Here is a 19,479-nt window from a genome sequence, read left to right on the forward strand (position 1 = left end):
GCTCCCCGTCCCATGGACCGGCGCGGGCCCGAGCGGCGCGGGCGCGGGGCTCGGCAGCGGCGCGGGCCCCGCTCGAGTGGCGGGCGCGGGGCGCCGCGGCTCATTTAAGCGCGGAGCGCGAGCGCCGCGTGCCGGCCGCGCCGCCTGCGCGCATGTGCCCGCCCCGCCCCGCCGCGCGCCCTCGCCCCGCCCGGCCAATCGCGGGGGCCGCGGCCTCGCGCCCTGGGGGGCCGTTGGGCGGGGGCGGGGCCCGGCGCCCCGGGCGCCCCTCGTGCCCGCGTCTCCTCTGGCCGCGATCCGCCGCTGGGGGAGCCCGGCGCCCCCCGGAGTCAGCCGCCGCGGGGCTCCGCGGGGAGCGGGTCCGAGGCCTCGCGGCCCCCGGCCGGAGGGAGGGGCCCGGCGCCACCGTCCACCGCCAGCTCGCAGCCCTCGCCCGCCCCCCATCTCCGCCCGTACACCCCGTGCACGGGAACGGGGACCCCGACTCCTCGGCCTCCGAAGACCTCAGTTCAAGGTCAAAACTGTCCACTCAGCCCTGCTCCACTACCTGCCTCGGGCAGGAAGCGTGGGTCTTAGCAGAGGCTCAGGGACACAGGGGACCCGAGATTGTCACCTGCCCTTTAGCGCCAGGTGAGTTACCTGTCGTAAGGTAATGGTTACTAACACTCACCAAATGCTTCCTGGGTGGCCAGGCACAGTACCAAACACTCCACGTATCAACTCTTCCAAATCCTCGGACCCACCTCCTGCCAGGAAGCTTAAGTGATTTGTCCAGAGCCACAGGGTGGGAAAGGCAGGGTCGTGACCAGGATGGTCTGCCACCAGAGCCTGCCCTCCTAACGGCTAAGCCATGCTCATGGGGTCACGTGACTCTGCTGGTAAAAATCTCCAAATCTGTGAACTGCTGCATAGCGCGTGGTATTAGTTATCCTGTTGTAATTTCTCCATAGTAATTTGGTCACAATCTATCTTGCTCATCTGCTTATTTATTCATTACCTGTATCCCACTCGCCCCCATCTGTTAGAATATAAGCCGCGGGAGGGCAGGGAGGCTTGTTTGTTGACGCAGCACATGCAGCGAGAGGCACTGGGGAACACACCTGTGGTCACCGAGGAGACCGAGTATTTACGCCCGTGTCTGACACATAGTAGGAGGTCCATAAATATTTGTTGAAAAGCTTATAGTTAAGGACAGTGTCAGGCAACCGGAAAAAAAATCTTCCAGGGATGTCAAGGTCTTCTCTTTCCTTCTACCCCTCCAAGAAAGGCACGAAAGTCAGTATTCGCCGGGTTTGCAAGTGAAAAGATACTCAACACCGATACATTTCAAGGCGCTTCGCCCTTTGCCATGTGTTACGGGGGCTGCCGGAGGCGCGTGTGCTTGGATTCCGAGGACAGATCACCTGCGCTTATTGAGACCGCACACAGGAACCAGCGAGCACGTAAAACGCTGAGGAGCCTGTCCCGCCAGCGTGACGAGGGACATCCTGGGAGACTAGGACAGTGACAAGAGCATTAAGCCTAAGTCGCAGAAGATGGAGGGAAAAGGGCGAGCGGCGGGGGCCGTCCTGCCTCTGGAGCATCCCGGGCTCTTAGTGCGCGGTCGTGGGCTGAAGGGAGGGTCCACGCGTGTGAGGTCATCGGAGCGAGCGCGGCGTGAAGGGGTGACATGTGGGCAGCGGAAAGGCCGTGGGTGACGAGAGGAGAGGAGAGGCCGCTGGGGCGGGGGTCGCGCCGGGGGCGAGCCTTGTGTTTGGGGTGGTTCAAGGTCAAGTTGACCGGTAGGCTCTGATGATGGACATCCCCCTGGAATGCCGGGCAGAGGGGTGTGCGCTCGGTTCGCGAGGCCGGAGGGTCCGTTTTTCACAGGAGCACCGAGTCCTGGGAGGACCGATCTGGCGGTGGGGTGGGGGACGGACATGGGGAGGACCGGGGGGTTCGCTCCTCCGGCCCAGTGACCCTGCCAGCACCGTTTCGATGACACCTCAAGTCTTTTCTCCTCTAGCATCTTGGCCAGGCAGCGGGTTCCCAAGGAATAGCTTGGCGGTGTTCATTCCGTGGCTCCCTTTCAAGTGGTGACATTGGAGCCGGTTTTTCCAAGGACCGTGGTACAGCACGGAGCGGAGCTGCGGCCGCTGTGCGGCCATATGTTCACGGAGTCAGAGGCAGCGCCGCGTGCACAGCTCTCGGCGGGGGTTCCGTGTCCGAGCCACCGCCTTCCCGGAAGAGCACGGTGGGACCAGGCCCGCCCCGGTGCCTGAGGACTCTGCCTTCCCCGCGCCCGGCCCGCCCCTCCTGGCACGGGTGGGCGTCTCCCTCCCCCGCGGTCACTCCCGCGGGGGCGGCGGGTGCGCCCTGCCCGGGTGCGGCCTGCCCAGGTGCGCCCTGCCCAGGTGTCCTGCGGCTCTGCAGTGCTGCGTCCCATCACTCACTCTTAGAATGAACCGTGGCGAAAAAGCAGCATTTTATCTGTGTTTATGTACCGAACAGATTTTTTTCTCTTTCTCTCTCTCTCTCTCTTTTTTTTTTTTTTTTTTGCTAGAGTTCGGGAACTCCAGCGGTTTAAGTGACAGCCTCGGGAGGGAGGCCGGTGTGGGTGGAGACTGCCGTGGGCACGGCGAAGTCCCAGCCCCCCGGGACTGTGGGTGGGAGGCGGGGCCTCTGAGGGTAACCAAGTCCTACGAGTGGGGCCCCGGTGGGACAGGAGTAGTGACCTCAGAAGAGCAGACACCGGCGGGCACAGCACCGGGCCGGGCCGCGTCGGCTCGCAGAGAGCAGGCGGCAGTCTGCAGGCCGGGCAGAGGGGCCTCCCCAGACCCCGAAAAGCCGTGGCCTTGACCCAGGCCGACCGCCCTGCAGAACCGCAGAGAGCCGACGTGTCTCAGCCGCCCGGTCTGGGGTGCTTTGTCACGGTGGCCCGTGTGCACTGCTGCGGACGTACCTGGGGAAGACAGTTTACCTGTAACCAAAACGTGGTGCAGAAAATCTACTTGTCAAGTCAGGAGCATCTCACTGCTTTTCTTAGTGTGCCTACGATGATGGCGAAATTCAGTGAAAAACAAAATCGCTTAGGATCTCAGTGTGTGAAGATTTCACAGTTATACAACTCCAGAGATTTTTTTAGGGAAGGAAAAATCTTAATTTTTTGACTCACTGCATTAGTCTGGTTGGGCGGCTGTAACAAAATACCAGACCGCGTGGCTTACGCCACAGAAGTTGGCTTTCTCGGGGCGCTGGAGGCTGGAGGCCCAAAGTCAGTGTCAGGAGGGTCGGCTGCTTTCCCACGAGACCCCCCTGCCCCGCCTGCCGACTGCACACTTCCTGCCGTCGGCCTGCGGCCCCCCCGCGCCCCCCCCCCCCCGTGTCTTCCTTTGCTCACGAGGACACCGATCAGAGTGCGTCCAGGTCCCGCCCTCACGCCCTCACTCACCTACTCACAGCCTTAAAAGTCCTGTCCCAACTGCGGGCACTCTGGGGGCGAGAGTGTCCACGTAGGAATTCGGGGGGGGGGGGGGCGGGCATAGTTCTGTCCACGCGCTCACGGACCCAAATTGTTCCGCGTCCTTGGGCTCGGAGAAGAGCTGCCTGCGGGGAGTCAGTCGGAACTGGCTCTGGAAACACTGCCACCTCTACTGGTTTCCGCCCAGCGCGGTTCCAAAGAAACAAAGCCTTAAAGAAACACTGCCTGCTGCAGTACTAGGCTCTCTCGGCTTCGTCTGGAGAATTCCTGGTCGCCAGTCGCTCTCACGTCACTGTGAACAACTAAGGAAGCTCCTAATTATATTTCTTAGAGTAACGTTGCTAACATATATGGTATCTTCAATGCTAAACTTCCTTTCTATTTTTTTTTTTTGGAATTTTTATTATCAGTTTCAAGTATACAGTACATTGGTTAGACATTCAAAATTCCCTTTTGAAAGATGTTTATGATTAAAACTGTCTTCTGCGTGCTAGTTCATTGGTACAATACGAAACCCTGGTGTCAAAGTGTAAAACTCTCAACAATTTGGTAAGGTTTGCTCGCCAGAACTCCCTTGGACACTCACCTTACGGGCCGGACGGGCCGCGGACATCTGCGCCGCTGACACGCCTGTGCCGTCCGCACCAGCGCGATGAAACGCACGCCTCCGACCGAGTGCCAGTGTCACTCGGGTCGCATATTCGCCGACAGGCAATATCTGCATTATTGTGATTATCAGCGACAAATCTCAACCTAGCTCTGTGCTACAAAATACAGAATCTAAGATTTGTAGTGAAAGTCCTAGATATGCGGTTTACAAAGGGGTCTTCGGGAAACTTTTGTAAGATTAAAAAAAATTGTGGACTATAATATGTATTTGGAAAAAATGCCTAAAAAAAATGTCTGTACAGTTTAATTCAAGCTAAGTGCCATGTAAAGAGCACCCAGATCCAGAAATAAAACGTCGCCTCCGCCCGGAGGCCTCCACGAGCTGGCGCCTGATCCCGGGTCCCCAGAGTTCTTCACTGTCCTGACCTTTCTCGCTTCCGTCCTTCGGGGTGGGCGTCAGGGGCACCGACCTCCCACTTTGCCGCAGACACGCGCATGACTGCAGCATTTTCCCGTTTTCGCGGTTTCTGCGCCCAGCCTCGTGCCGTTTCCCTGCCTCGCTCTTCCTGCGTGAGCGTGCGAGGTCGGTCCGCGCCGTTGGTTGGGCGCGGCGGCGTTTCCCCGGCCGACACGCTGGGGAGCACTTCACGGCGTGGGAACCCACGCAGGGGGCGTCCGGGCGGCTCTCCGCGGTCACCCACCGCGCGCGCGGCCACTGCACTGGCCGCCGGCCCTCCACATTCGACCAGCCGCGGATGGCGATTATTTGAAACATGGGAGGGAGGCTCTGAACCGGGATTTGTCTAACCTCGAAGCCTCGTGCTCTTTCATGAGATTTCGAGCCTACAGTAACCAATGGTGATACGAAGGTGTTTGTGTCTGATTCTCGACATCATGACTCATCTTTCACCTGCCGGCCCCTAATAAATGACATTGATGCCGCATTTGGCATTTTGTATCCAGATACAGAAACATAGTATAAGGTCGCCGAGTGCATTTTATGTTGTCACTAACATTTTACTTGCGTCGTAGACCCCAACTCCAAGTGAGTTTTAATATTCATGCTACATTCGTCAATGGCCACTGAGGCTGTCTCTAGGCCCAGTGCCTCGGGCTGGTGACTGGCTTGGCGACTTTCCCCAGGGACTGCGGGCGGGAGGTGCCCGGTGCCCGTCCGCCCGGCAGCAATTCAGACCTCACGACCTCTAAAGCCTCTCACGCTCCCAAACAGCTTCACAAACGCACCGAAACAGTTTGTTCCAACACACAGTATTTATTACGACGACATAACGGACATGCTTGGACACGCAGAGCAAATCGCTGTACACACGTGCCATTCTCAGCGAACTGCACGGGAAAAATAACAGGAACAACAGCAATTTCCAGACACAGTTTTATATTTTATAGCTATTACACGTTCATTTGCATATCAGAAAGTTACTAGTGCTGACAAATGATCTCTTTTCCCGATCTTAGGTTGAAGTCTTAAAGTGACCTTCTGGTGAGAGGGAGTCCGCAGACGTTTGCGCTGAAGTCTGCACGTAAGTTAGAGATGCCTCGCAGCTTTCGGGAGCAGCGGCGCGTGAGCGTGTCCCGGTGCCACCTGCAGCGGCCCCCCCCTTCCAGGAACCAGGTGCCCTCCGTCGCCACATGATAAGGGTCAGTGCTCAAACGACAATTTTTAGGGCACATTAATTCTTGGTAGTAGAATAGAATCATTTTTAGTTAATATGAGTGAGTACTAAATCTTTACATAAAATGTCAACCATCAAGGATTTAGATTTTCCAAAGAATATGCCTTCTTCATGCCTGAAAAGAAATTCTGTCGTGCCTTTTCTGACGACGCTCTAAGCACAGTGGTCATGGCCACGCCCGCTCACTGAGCACCGTCTGTGCTGGACGCTCAGCTGAGCACTTCCCAGCCGTCATCCCGCTTGTCATGTTTACAGGAACTCAGCCGAACAGCAGTGTTATCGCGACTTAGACACAAGGAGGCCTCGGCCTCGGGAGAAGCCACGAGCCAGGGTCCGCCATGAGCGGTGGGGCCCGGAGCGGCAGGCGAGCCCGCCCCTGGCCGCGGTTCCGAGGGCCCAGCACCCGGTCTCCGCGGCGGGCTGTTGCTGACACCGCGGCCCGCTGTGGCGAAGGCGAGGGGTTCACGACTCTGTCTGGGGTACACTCACGGGGTCAGAATGAGAAGCAAGGCCGATTCGAGTGGAACCTAAAAATCCCTGCGCATTTAAATACCGATTTACACGCGCCTTTGCCCGTCACCCTGATAAACACAGACACCGCGCGCATGCAGCACTCGACGGGGGCGGACGGCGAGCTGCACGAGTCGGGGTGGGGGGATCCCGGTCCCTGTATACGAAATACCTAGAAAAAGACCCGTGACGCATTCGGACCATGTTTATTTGAATACTTTCCAATAATTACCAAGAGATGCATCATGTATAAATAATATTCGGAATCTCCGATTTTCTTCTGTAAGCCGAATTCGGTGTTTCGGTCGCTCAGGCGAGCAGCGGCTCCCCGTGCGAGGGACGAGTCACATGGCGTCGAAATGGAACCGATGGGCTTCCTGCCGCTTCTCTCTGTCGTCTGCTTTCTGAAAAGGAATCGCAGGCCGTTTACAAACGATAAAATGCCAAGAAAAGGCCTATTTCTGACATGTAAAGAGGTTAATTTAGAAACACCCTAACAATTGATAAAAGGTGTGATTTTATGTAATAATCTAATGAAACGTGAATTTAAAACCAACAAAAGCGTTCCTTAAATGCTTAGTTTGTGATTAGTATTTATTTGCAAGTAGGATCCTGCAAGGAGGCACCAAGCGAGTCTAAATCGCTTGCGTGAAAGCACGTTCATTATTTTGGGGTTAACCTACTGGCTTGGCAGATGGCGATTTTGACCCTCTGGTCCCAGCACAGTACTGTGCTTGGGGGAATAAAAAGACCCCGAGTTTTTATCTTGTTCTCAGGGAGTTTAAGGTCTAGAAAGAAAAAAAGCCAAAAACACTGAGTGACTTATTTCAGGGTAAAAAGTGACAAATGTTACCCGCATTCTGAGGGTCACCTCTAGTGGAGGCGAGGAAGGGGAAGCTCTGGAAGGACGGTGTCTGGGGACACGAGGTGGCGTTGGGGAGGGGAGGGCTCCGTGGGCTGTCGGTGGGAGCAGGGACCCTGGGGAGCATCTGGGGAGCGGCGGGTGGGCCAGGTGAGCACTGGCGTCCCAAGGAGTGCTGTGGTATAGGCGGGGACAGTCACCGGAGGGTTCTGAGCAGAGGGGCGGCAGGGCGAAGGCTCGACCTTGTGCGGAGGAACCGGGAAGGGGCCAGGGACGGCAGGCGGCTGCCCAGGGAGCCGGAGTCGGTGGGGGAGGGGCACGGGCGGCAGACTGTTCTGGAGGAGGCACTGGGCGGGCCACTGGCTGAGTCTTGTGCCTGAGTGTGAGGAGACACTAAGCTTTAGAAGCCGTTTTAAGGTGCCTGTGGGTCTGGAAACGGGGAAGGGATTCCCCCAGAGATGCGGGCTGGGGCATGTGACCTTGTGACACGGGCCTGCAGGTGCAGTGAGGGGCCATGGGAGGGGGCCCCCAGGGGGGCGGCAGCTAAGTGGACAAGGTCATGGGCAGGACCCCCGCACACGGGAGGCCCCCAGATCCTGTGATGAAACTTCAGTTTTTAGCTGCTGCGGTGAGTTCCCAGTGCGTCTACGTATTCAGAGCTGCTGAGAAGTCGCCTGAAGTCACTCGCTCCCCACCCCGGGGCCAGAGCTGCGTGAAAGCTCAGAGGCGGGGCTGACGCTTCTGGATATAAGCACGTCCTCATCCGGGATCTTACCTCTTAGGCTGCAATCTTAAAATGAACTGAATATGAAACTACCATTTTTGATAGGAAAGGAGCAATATTTTTGGAGAGACAAACCTATGAACATTTATCAGAACAATTAACGCGTTCTCTTTTTTATAAGTTAAAACAGCGAAGATAAAACTGATGGCAATTTTAGTTAAAAAGAGATTAGGATGAGCGTGACAATACGAAGAATAAGCGCGGAAAAGGACACACGTCTGTGACAGGAAGGGGTGCTTTCTGGGGACCATCGCTGGGGCCTGAGAGCTGTGCACCACACATTCAGGTACCAGGAGAGATGAGCATTTCAATTTCTATCTTAACTACTAGTATATTTATACGATGGCCTCTTTTTTCCTCCTCGTACACATTTTTGTTTTTAATTATTATTTAGGGTGTTACACTGACGAACAGAAGTCAGCTTAGTGTAGCGCTCGGGATACCTGACGGGCGGAAAAGACGCCTCCTGCTTCAGCTGCCACCTCCCCCAACCCTGAGAAACACGCGGGCCCCCCCGTGCGGCGGTTCCCCTTGTAAAGGGACAGCTGTCGTTCCTGGAAAAAAGCGTCCGCGGCTCTATCAGCAGATGACGAACACAGACACATTAAAATATGATTATTTTTCAGGCCATTATGAAAGTGTTTCTAATTAAGTTTTTCTATATACCCGGTGATTTTGGGTGATGACTATATAACTTGTATGACATCCAAGTTTTAAAACAGTTTTCATCCAGATTTGGATGAATTCCTATGAAACAGAATTTAAAGGGACCAAGCAATTGTTATCAATAAGATGACATTATGGACAGAACTTGAAAAATCAGAAAATCTTAGTCATGTCAAAAAAGTTTAAAATACACTGTTTTAAAAGAGCGACACAGCACGAGGATGAATCAGCCAAAGGCAACGCACCTTTTCCTGCCAGTGCAGAACGCCGATCACGGCCAGGATGAGGGCGCAGACGCCGACGAGCGCCACGGCGGTGAGCAGCACGATGTTGCTCGGCGTCAGGTACAGCTTGGCGCTCCAGCTGCGGGGGGACGGGGGGGTTACGGGTGCGCGGTTTGAACCAAGCCCCAAGGCAAAGCGGCTTATTACTGAATGAATCCGTCTGTCCGTCCGTCCATCCATCCGTCCGTCCGTCCGTCCGTCCATTCACAGAGTCATTCACCTGTCTGTCCATTCGTTAGGATCCCTCAGAGTTCAGACTTTACTCAGTGCACTGAAATAGGGTTTTTGAGGCGATGCGATGTTTTTCTTTGCGCCCGTGAGGACTGTTCTTAGGTAAACACGTCAAGGGCATGCCGGACAATCCTAGCCATTGTTTTCACATCTCGATCGACTTGCTTAATTGAAACCTCGACCTCTGCGCCTAGGTGGCCGCATGACCGCGGCAGGCTCTCTCTCTCATCCTCCGCTCTGGCCCCCGTCCCCCTATGTCCGACGACCGACTGAACCACAAGCGTACGGCCAAGCGGGTGCAGACAGTGGTCTGTGCTGCCCCCGACCCACTTCCGCGTCACGGGGGAGCGTCTACACTGCCACGGCGACACCGAGCCTCCTCAGGGTCGGAGCCGGGCCGTCAGTGTCGGCGGCGACACACAGGCTTCGGCTGCTGCGGCAGCCCACGGGCCGCGGCAGCTGCAAACCCCGAAGAGCCCGCGGCTGAGCGGACGTCAGCAACAGCGCAGGCGGTTACACGAACAGCTTTCTGTTCTCCCCGGAAATAGGTAATGGATATATTTTCATTTTAAAAGTTTAATAAAAGATCATTCTGATGGCTAGCAGGTAGTGATGGACTTATTTTGGGATAATTAAAATGTATCGATCCATAGTAGTTTTTACTCAATAAATCTCAAAATACACCTCAAACTAAAATCAATTTAGTTGTGATTATGTACATAAATTTGAAAAGAACATTTCTTCAGAAAGAGCAAGAGAAACATGAAAAATGTGGAGGTTATGGAAGAACGTGCTCATGGAATTTTCCAGAAATTCAAGAGTGAGAAAACAAATACTGTTAATTAGCTGAGGTTAGCTATTTTCAGTACCTCGCCTTATACTTAAAAAACAGTTCTTTCGTGAGATTTTTTTTGGGTTGTTTGATTTTTTAAATGGGTTAAAAAATACCCATGAATATAGGAATTTTGGTAAGAAAAAAATTAGACGAGAGGCAATCCTCACTTTCTTACTTAGAAGCAGTCATCCTTATCAGGTTCTTGCACATCCTCCCGGACGTAATCTACACGCATATAAACGTGCACGGGCACCATCTTTTAAAAATCACGCATGGTTGCTTATTCTACATACTCTACACGCAGTTTTCCTTTTACTATCTTTTGACATTGCACCATAGAGATGTATCATAATTCACAGTTTTCCACTCATGGTGCAGATTTTCTGGTTTGGTAATGAATTTCCTGTACAGAAAGCTTAACAATCTTGACTCATTTCAGAAAATGTGAATTCAAACTATTTCTCTACATGTTATTGTATTTCGAGGACCATGCTATAATAAAGTTGTTTTCTTAAGGAGTTTGGTTTCCAAGTCCATAAATCCACCACGAAATCCACCCAGTGGTGTGCTGGTAAACTGGTGTCCGGGGAAAGAAGCAAACTGATTGGCACTTGGCACTTTTCGTGGTGTAACTACGCCCATCCTAGCTGATTTTAATGTGACCTCAGTGATGCAGTCAGCTACGAGGTGGCATGACGGTTCTAGTAAACCACCGAATGTACCCCACCTGGAAACTTACTAACGAACACTGCAGCCTGTATACTGAAGAGAGCTGTGGCGAGCAGGACCCCAATGCTGACATGTTTGTAGACACATTATAGTGCTTCTCTTCGGTTATATTTCTTATTGCTGTCAGACTCGCCTGAAGAATGTGTTCTATATAGTCTTCCCAAGGAAATTTAATGTTAGTGAATACCTTTATCATCTACTTTTTTAAAAAGATGGAATCAATTTGGTAATTTAAAGAAAAATAAACAGAGATAAACTAAGGATTTAGAGGAAACGCTGTATTATGAAAGGGACATATTCTGCTAATAAGGATAAAAATACCTACAGTTTGCTGAAAACTTTGTGCTGGGCACCGAGTTAAGCGTAGTTCGCCCCTACCCCTATGAGGGAGACTGTCCCCCAGTCTACAGATGCAGACAGAGGACCAGTCCCTGGTCTTGGTGAGTCCGAGCTGCTAACCGAGGCCTGCCTGTCTCCAATCCCCACGAGACACATGCCACCAGCCTAAGCTTTTGTCGAAAAGATCCACGCTCACTAAAAAACTCAGCGTCCTGCAATTTTAGAATTTACAGCTAGTGAACTGAAGATCGGTTTAAGCAGAATACGCTTAACCCCCTAATTAGCCAACCTGCTGTCTTTCTAATCAGGTCTAATTTGCTCTTTGTGGCAAGCGTCAGGAACCTTGTTTAGTCATTTCAGCTGCCGAAAGGAAACGGAGCGGCGGCGCCCGCGGGAGCGCGGCAGGACCGGGGGGGGGGGGGGGGGGAGCTCTGAACAGACGCCGCTGTCTGTGACTCCGAGCCGGCACCGCCTGCACCAGGTTCGGTTCACCTGAGGCCATTACCTTCGCGGAACGTCGTGAGGGTAGGGAATGACGATTAGCTGAGAGTTGGGGATGATGGCGGTCCACTCCTGCTTCCGCGGGGACTGCAAGAAGCACGAAGAACATTTAACATCCAGCACACCGTAAAACCACAGCTATCCTCAATCCATCCGTCAGTCAACCAATCGAGTAACGGAAATCCTGGGAATGGATTAAGCTCAACTTACGTATGTTAAGCCCCAAACAGGGCTCCTGCGCCCTGCTGGCAAAAGTGTTCTGCTCTTAAAGGGTAAGACTGTATTTCTGTCTCACGGATTCATTAGTTCAACGGATATTTATTGACTACTCTTCAGTAGTAGTCGTCACTGTTCAAAGTGCTATGTACAAATGCTGCTTGGACCGAAAATTAAAGTCGAGGTGGAGTCTGACGATAAGCAAAATAAATAAAACACACAGGCTGTTAGGTGGTGAGAATGATAAGGAGAGAATGCGGGACGGAAGGGTAGGGAGTGGCGAGGTTTACGGGAGAGGACGCAGAAAACGCATCTTCAATTACGAAGCGCTCTGTGTAGGACGAGCTTAGACAGGTCACTACGATCAGTTCCGAACTCTTAAAAGGGAATCGAACATGACTGACTTCAAATATCTCAAGAGTCAACGTTAAAATACAGGTCAACTGTAAACAAAACACACTCACTCACCTTCTCTCCAGATGGGCGGGGGATACCAACGTAAAGATGGTCAAGAAAGTTGGCGCTCCGACCCAAGCCGAGCACGTTGTAGGGCAGCTGCAGGGCCAGATGCGCCGACTGGCTGAGCTGTCCGGCTAAGTTCATTAAAAAAGAAAAGACATCTTTGGAAACAGCTCTCGCCAAATAGTAAAATGACAAAATGTCAAAAATTTAGGTGCTCGAACTTATTCGTTGAGAATAAAAATTTGAAATGTCTGGATTATTAATATTAATGACACGTTAAAGAAAACTGTGTTACTGAGATATCATTCACAAACTTAACACATTTTCAAGGCTCATGTAACTTGTAGCAAGTATCAGCACTTCGTCCCTTTTGATGGCTGAATAGCATCCCTCGCACGCATCTACGCTGATTTGTCTGTCCATTCGTCCACTGACAGACCTTTTGGCTAGTGCCTTTGGCTGTCATTAGTAATGCTGTCGAGAATGTGAATGTACAGATACCATTTGAGACCCTGCTTTCAATTCCTTTGGGTATATGGGTATAGTCCCAGAAGCGAAATCGCTGGGTCGTACGGTAATCTTGTGCTTAGTTTTTTCGAGAAACTGCCGTCTCATTGTCCGCAGCGGCTGAGCCGGTCTGCGTTTTCCCCAGCGGCGTGTGAGGGTCCTCGTTCCTTCGCGCCCTCACCGCACTGCCGTCTCTGGCTTTTTCGTTACAGCCGTGCCAGTAGCTGCGAAGTAGCAACTCTGTGGCTCTGACTGGCATTTCCTTCGTGATGCTGAACATGTCCTTTTGTGCTCGTCTGGCCATTTGTCTGTCTTCTTTGGAGAAATGTCTAGTACTTGCCCATTTTTAAATCGAGTTGTGTTTGCAGAATCATGTCATCTGCAAATGCACGTAGTTTTTCTCCTTGTGCGATCTGCATGCCTCTGTTTCTTTTTCTTGCCTAATTGCTGCGTCTAGGAATTCTAGTCAGAGCTGAGGAGCAGCAGGGAAAGGGCCCAAACTGCTACCCCACGGCCGCAGCCGTCACGCTACAAACCAATGGGCTGTGATGCACAGGTGAGTCACCTGCCTTCCGGGCGCAGCCGTTTTATTTCAGTTTTAAACAACATGGCTACTGAGAAAACTCCAGTTCATGTGAACGGAATAAGAAAAGACTTTTCTGCCTGCAACGTGCTTGACAATAAAATGGCACATTTTATTTACTCTTCCTAGGTGTTTTCTGCGTAGACAAAGTCCGGTTTCTCTCATGGGTCCGTATTTTCGCATCTCACAGTTTAGGGCTTTGTGGGGCGCTGTGAGGCGTCACGCTGAGTGGGCACAATCTTAATTATGGGTCTGTTCCATATCTTTTCTTGTTCTCCTGGTCTAGAAAGTCCAGATTAATAATGGAAAAAAACATGCGAGAACAAAAGTTTAGAATTTACTTCAGGGTAGAGCTAGCCTGAAACAGCAAACACCTAGGAAGAAGTTGCTAAAAATATAATTTGTAATTAAGACAGTACCTCTCCTCTTTAAATTGACTTATTGGACTTTATCTGAAACAGTACATATTCCAATGAATTTAATAGGGAGTAGGGAAAAATTAATCAAGGAGATGCAGAATCTAGCCCCCTTTTTTTTTTCTTCCAAATACTATTCTATTTCAATTTTAGACTCCATTTACATCAAATAATTCCTTGTTTTGGCAATATTTTATCTGAGCGTGCTTGAGAAAACCATTTAGGAGTTTTGTTTCATTTGCCGAGGTTCGGGGTGCGCAGAGTGCTTCCCTGGTTACCAGCTCTGGGCGTGTGCTGTGTCTGTGAATTTCAGTCTTTGCTGTAGCTCGTGGCTTTCCGCGGCATGCGTGGTACAGAACCGGAGTCAGCGGACGACCTGGGGACTGAAAACAGTCAAGCCCTGAAGTGGCCAAAGGAAGGAGAAGGAACATGTGGACCGTGTCGCCGAGTGATGCACGAGGCTCTGATGAAATTCCTTTGTACCAAATATACTCGCGCAGTAGACGGGGCCTGTGGAATTATTTATGACGACTGGAGGATGACAAAACGTTTGCTCGCGAAGCCCAGGTTCTTCCTCTCACGTCCCCCCGAAGCTGCTGCGTGTTTTCCCTCCGGCACCAGGGGCCACGCTGACTGTGACATTACATTAGAAACCAGCTCGAAAATAGAACGTCATGAAGCACATCTTTTGTTTTTGTTGTTGGCTCTACAATTGCTAATTTTCTTCTTTTGATTTTCAAGAATGTGTCTGACTCATTTGCATCTGTGCAGATGGGATTTCTAATTGCTGAACAGCTGAATAATCTGCCAACTTTCTTACAGTTGCTCAGACTTTCTGTATTTCTTGTAATTCATTCATTCATTCATTCATTCATTCAATCATTCAATTTTTGTAATTATATCAAGAGGATAGATCGGTTACTGCTTAGAGCTACTCCCTGTCTTCCCTCCCTTTCTCTCTTTCATTTCCGTGAGAAAATATCACCAGCACTAGCTAGCCCTCCGCCCCCACATCTGTTGACTTGGCTGGTCCTGTCGGATCTTTAGTTGATGTGAGCTTAAAGGAATGATTCCTCTTGTAAGAATTCACTTTTTCAGAGAAAGAGAATGCCAAGGACATTCCAGAAGGTCATAAGAACTCTTTTCATTTTCTTTTGTTATCAATTTATAATTTTTGACATAAAAGTATGCCTGATTAATCATTACTAAGCTAAAATTTTGGGGTGAACTATGGGTATGCCACTTTAAAATGTGATGGGCAGTTAAACTGATTCAGAACTGAAAAATTCTTTTATGGATAAATGCATGTGGCTAAATGGGACATGACTGTACTTTGAAGGTAATTTTAGAAAATGCGTATGTGAGAAATGAACATAAAGAATGAAACGTTTGACACTGGAGGGTGTGATGGACAATTATTGATTAAAATGGACAACTCTGGGAAGTTATGCTTAAAATTACAGAAATGCTGTGTTACCACGAGTCATTTTCCGCAATAACTGGATGTTTGCTGACAACGCGAACCGTGTCACACCGCAATCCACACGCCTCCGCCCCCCGTGACACGCCGCTCGCGGCTGCCACACATCGTGACGGCTCAGGGTGGCGGCCTGTGACGGAGGCTGCATGGGAGGGAAGGGTCACTTGTTTTTCTCAGACATGTTAACAAACAGTACCTTAGAGGGCTCAAGGGAAATCATTGTTTTTTCTGATCTCTCCCAGGAACTATTAGTTATTTAAGAAATTAATGACTCTCCGTGATGTGACTCTCTACTCACAACTGGCTGTTTCAGGCTTCGCTAGGGAGTGGCGTGAGACCCCAAGAGTACCGCTCACAATGATGAGATCCACCCAGAAGCGAAAGGATCATCAGGCCACTAAGGCATGTCATCGTCTCTGGCAGTCACTTTTGAACTTTTCTGACCAGCGAGCTCTCCGCCCCCCGGACACATTCGTGCAGTGACACTTCCTGTTGCTGTGTGTTGTGCTCTGATGACTTCTGTTTTTCTCTTTTATCCTAGGAAGTAAACCGCCCTCACATGCCGCTGGGTTAATTTCATGACCCTCTGGTCCCGAGAAAACCAGCATGGCAGCTCCTGGGGTCACGTGTGTGGTCGCGTGTGGTTGTTCCTGCCCGAGACAGTGGGGGGCTGTCCCTGCGGGGCTGGCCGGGCCAGGATTTCTTTAGACTCTAATATGTTTACTATTTAAACGCAGAATGTTCATCCTTTAACATCTGGGCAGGCTTTCGTGACAGTGTGCCCTAAATCAATTCAGTTAAGGGTCACTTTCCTGTTTAGAACATATATTTGTGCATGGGATACAGCATACGTTTAAAATATTTTCAAAATATTTGTTAATTACTAACATAGTTCTTAACCTAAAGGCATACATGATCAATGTAGGAACTAAAATGCGAATAAGTATATAAATAAAATCCCACGACCCAGAGAGAACCACGGGAACACTGCTACGTGTCGTGTGTTTTTATGTTTTCATCACACACAGCAACACCTAAGAACACGTACACACAGCCTGGGGCCCTCCCAAACGTTTCGCCGTGAACGTCTGCTCGTCTTATCAAAAACGACTTAAAAATATTTTCTAGGATGGAAATGAGTACACAATGGCATAATTCATTAATCACTTCTCTATTGTGAGACACTTAGATTTTCCCAGTTTGCTATTGCCTTTTATTTTTGTTCATGATTTTTTGCCATGGAAATCTGAGCGTTCATTTGATTTAGGCATTTGACTGCAGTTATCTTTTCTGTAGATATTTTCTCCTTTGCTTTTATGCTTACAAATTACTTCCTAATCCAGGGAAGAAATATTTAATTTAATAAGGATAAACCCAATGTTCCATTATTGTTTGGGAGCAGATTAAATCATGCTAAGGAAATATCCTTCCATTCACTTAAAAAAACCAGCACTGGGTGGTGAATATCGCTGAATGGGTCTTTTAGCATCTAAGTGCTAATACCTGGTTTATAGTAGAGGTTCAATATATAATGTTTGAATGAATCGACAATCACAGAATTAAAAAAGATTTTCTACACCTAATTTTAAAAGTAATATTTTTGATGGGTTTTGAGTTGCTAAAAAATTTATCTTTTTTTTTTTTTAAAAATTAAATTTAAAAGGATTACGAGTAGTAAATATTTATAGAAATGTACCAAGTCAGAAGTGATCTCTTGAAATCTTGCTCCCCCTGGGTAAACATTAACAATCTGATGAATATTCTTCCTGATTTTTTTTTTCTACAAAGTGACAATTATTCATTTAACTGCACAAAAATTTATGCACATAGACCTTTACTGTTGTACTGTTGTATTATAATGAAAAAAAAAAAAAACAACGGAGAATCATCTAGAATAGTTATTGTATAAACACACAAAACAATCCCCAAATAAATTAAGACTAGCCGGATAAACAGACATGGGAAGATTTACACAATATGTTATTACATGAAAAAAAAAAAAAAAAAGAGTAAGACAGCTCTTTAAAAACCTGATCTATTTATTGTTCATGATAAGAAAGAGATCTTCCCCGTTTTAAACCGTGAGTGCATTCCTGAGATAACCGCCTGCTTGAGGGTGTTAAGTAAGCCAAATACAGGTGAATTTAAACTGTTAGCATCTTAGCACTCTTCACTGGGAACTCCTCAGGGAGCGCGGCTTTTGGTTTGGGGCATCCTGGCCTTGCCCGTTATACTCGCTCCGTGAAATGAAATAAGAAACTGGGCCGTCTCACCGAGCACTGAAATGGTCTGCATCTTCAGAGTCTGAAAGAGTTTTTAACTGATGGAAGATAACATCAGCTAGTCCTGCCGTCTCTTTTGTACAGTTTATCTCTGACTTCAAATATAAAGAAGTTTGTTCAAAGTGTCTATATCCTTATTTATTCTATGTTTCCTTGACTAACAGTGATATATTAAAGTATCTGACTATAATTGTGTTTGTCAATTCCTCCTTAAATTTTTAAAACAGCTTTTGTTTTATGGGACGTTTTAAAGCAGGAGTATGATTGAGTGTTTCTCAAATGTGTACCATGAGCTAAAAAAGGAAGTTCACTCTGCTGTATTTGATTTATGTTAGGCCATTATATAAAATGAGAATGGCCATATATGAGTTCTATGAGTGCTTCCTTATTTTTGGGTCCATAAAAATGGAGGAGTAATGCAACTTTGTTTATGCTTCTTCATGGTTAAGGCTCTAAAAGTCTCAAATATTAACATATTAATATGTTAGGGTTCCTTTTCTTATTCAGAGACTTGATCACAGTTATACTTGCTGTGATTTGGACCTCATCTCAGTCAGCTATCCATCTCTCAAAAGCAGACATCCCTTGCTTAGTCCTATTTCCTTTTTGTCTTGATTGCATTTCCCTTTATTATTTATTCAAGTGTATAACTAGATTTTTCTTTATAACAATATATCAGAACAACCCCTACATAAGATTCCAGCTTCTAGTCTACATATGAAAAAAGTAGGATTATTTAAGTCATAGGTTGGCTTTCTAATTTATACTTCTTCTAAGATGAGCTTTGCTAATTAATTTCCACTTCACACTCTGATCAAGATAACTCAAGTAATTGCTCCCAGTCTCTCTGTTACTTCGACCGAAAGATAAGGATAATGGTGATGGAGGAAAGGTAAGGCTGCATCACAGTAGGGATATATAAAAAAATTAATGTCAGTCTATTTGTCACGAGGACTTTCTGTACCCTACTGACGTAAGTCTATAGGAAGACTCAGTATAAGAGAAAAAGTGAAGATATTATAAAGGATGTGAAAACACAGTAGTTTTTGCCGTCTTGCCGACCTCACCGCACACCGATTCGAGGTGTTTTAGGCGTGTGAACGCTGTAGCTGGTCTTACCTGAACCATTCTTCAGATAGCCATTCGCATCGACAGTTGTGTACATGATGTAAGGTCCGGGCTGGTTCACTCCGAAGGGCTGCAAGAAACGAGGAGCAGTTGAGCGTGAATCATTTGACGTGAATCATTTGAAGTTTTAGGCAAATCTATTAAAAATCAAGTAAAACCATCTTACATAAAATTCTCACATACATGGCAGTCACGTAGAGGAAATCTCCATAAATAGATAACCTGTTATCTATTCAAAAGAATGGCAGAAAGTTCTTACTCCTTGAAATGCTTTGGTAGCTGCATTTATATGGTATTAATTTGCTGGGAATGCCTAAGATCTAACACTGCCTGCTACGTGGGGAGACTATTTTACGCGGGTCTCCCCGGAGAGCTGTCGCGTTTGACCTGTCAGCAGCAGCGGGACGGCCCCATCCTCGGTGTGCTCTCCCGCAGACGGAGCTCGCTCGGGGCGACAGCCCTGGCAACCCGGGCGCCTGCTAAACACGAGCAGTAGCCGCGGTTCACGCTGAAGCTGCCTGAGGCTGTGCCACTGGTTTGGGCTAACGAGAGGTGGACCAGGTCTTAAAGGGAAAGATGTGAGTAAGAGGTTCTGAGGGGGGCTCAGAAGAGCCCTGACGTAGTCCTGGGGACCTGGAAGGCCGCACTCGTGCGACCCTGTTTTCAGACAAAAGACCCGAGTCGGCCCTAATCCCTCACTTAAGGAAACCTTTCTTTGGTCATCGTCCTGTCCATGCCGCCCCTTCGGGACCGGGGCACTTGGTCCCTGCGCTGCTCACAGCCGGTTCTCACTTCCGTGCTGGTCTCAGTCGAGGGGAGCCGGCTGTGCGTGTCACAGCGCCCCCCTGGGGACCGCCTGCGGGGGAAGGCCTGGCCCCTGGCCTCCACGAGCCGTCCCTGA

General features: G+C 49.3%; 1 protein-coding gene across 1 annotated transcript in view; it reads right to left on the reverse strand.

Annotated features, from left to right (window-relative positions):
* Positions 1-5,322: 5,322 nt before the first annotated feature.
* Positions 5,323-19,479, reverse strand: part of ITFG1 (integrin alpha FG-GAP repeat containing 1) — a 77,416-nt gene continuing 63,259 nt past the window's right edge. The window contains exons 14-18 of the mRNA XM_016147637.2: positions 18,570-18,648; positions 12,189-12,313; positions 11,509-11,591; positions 8,831-8,948; positions 5,323-6,677 (exon numbers count right to left, since the gene is read on the reverse strand). Of these exons, the coding sequence (XP_016003123.2) occupies positions 6,618-6,677; positions 8,831-8,948; positions 11,509-11,591; positions 12,189-12,313; positions 18,570-18,648 (465 nt within the window). The 3' untranslated portion in view covers positions 5,323-6,617. The remainder of the gene's footprint in view (positions 6,678-8,830; positions 8,949-11,508; positions 11,592-12,188; positions 12,314-18,569; positions 18,649-19,479) is intronic.

Source organism: Rousettus aegyptiacus, unplaced genomic scaffold, assembly GCF_014176215.1.
Source record: "Rousettus aegyptiacus isolate mRouAeg1 unplaced genomic scaffold, mRouAeg1.p scaffold_m13_p_14, whole genome shotgun sequence".
In the NCBI taxonomy this organism is placed as follows: Eukaryota; Metazoa; Chordata; class Mammalia; order Chiroptera; family Pteropodidae; genus Rousettus; species Rousettus aegyptiacus.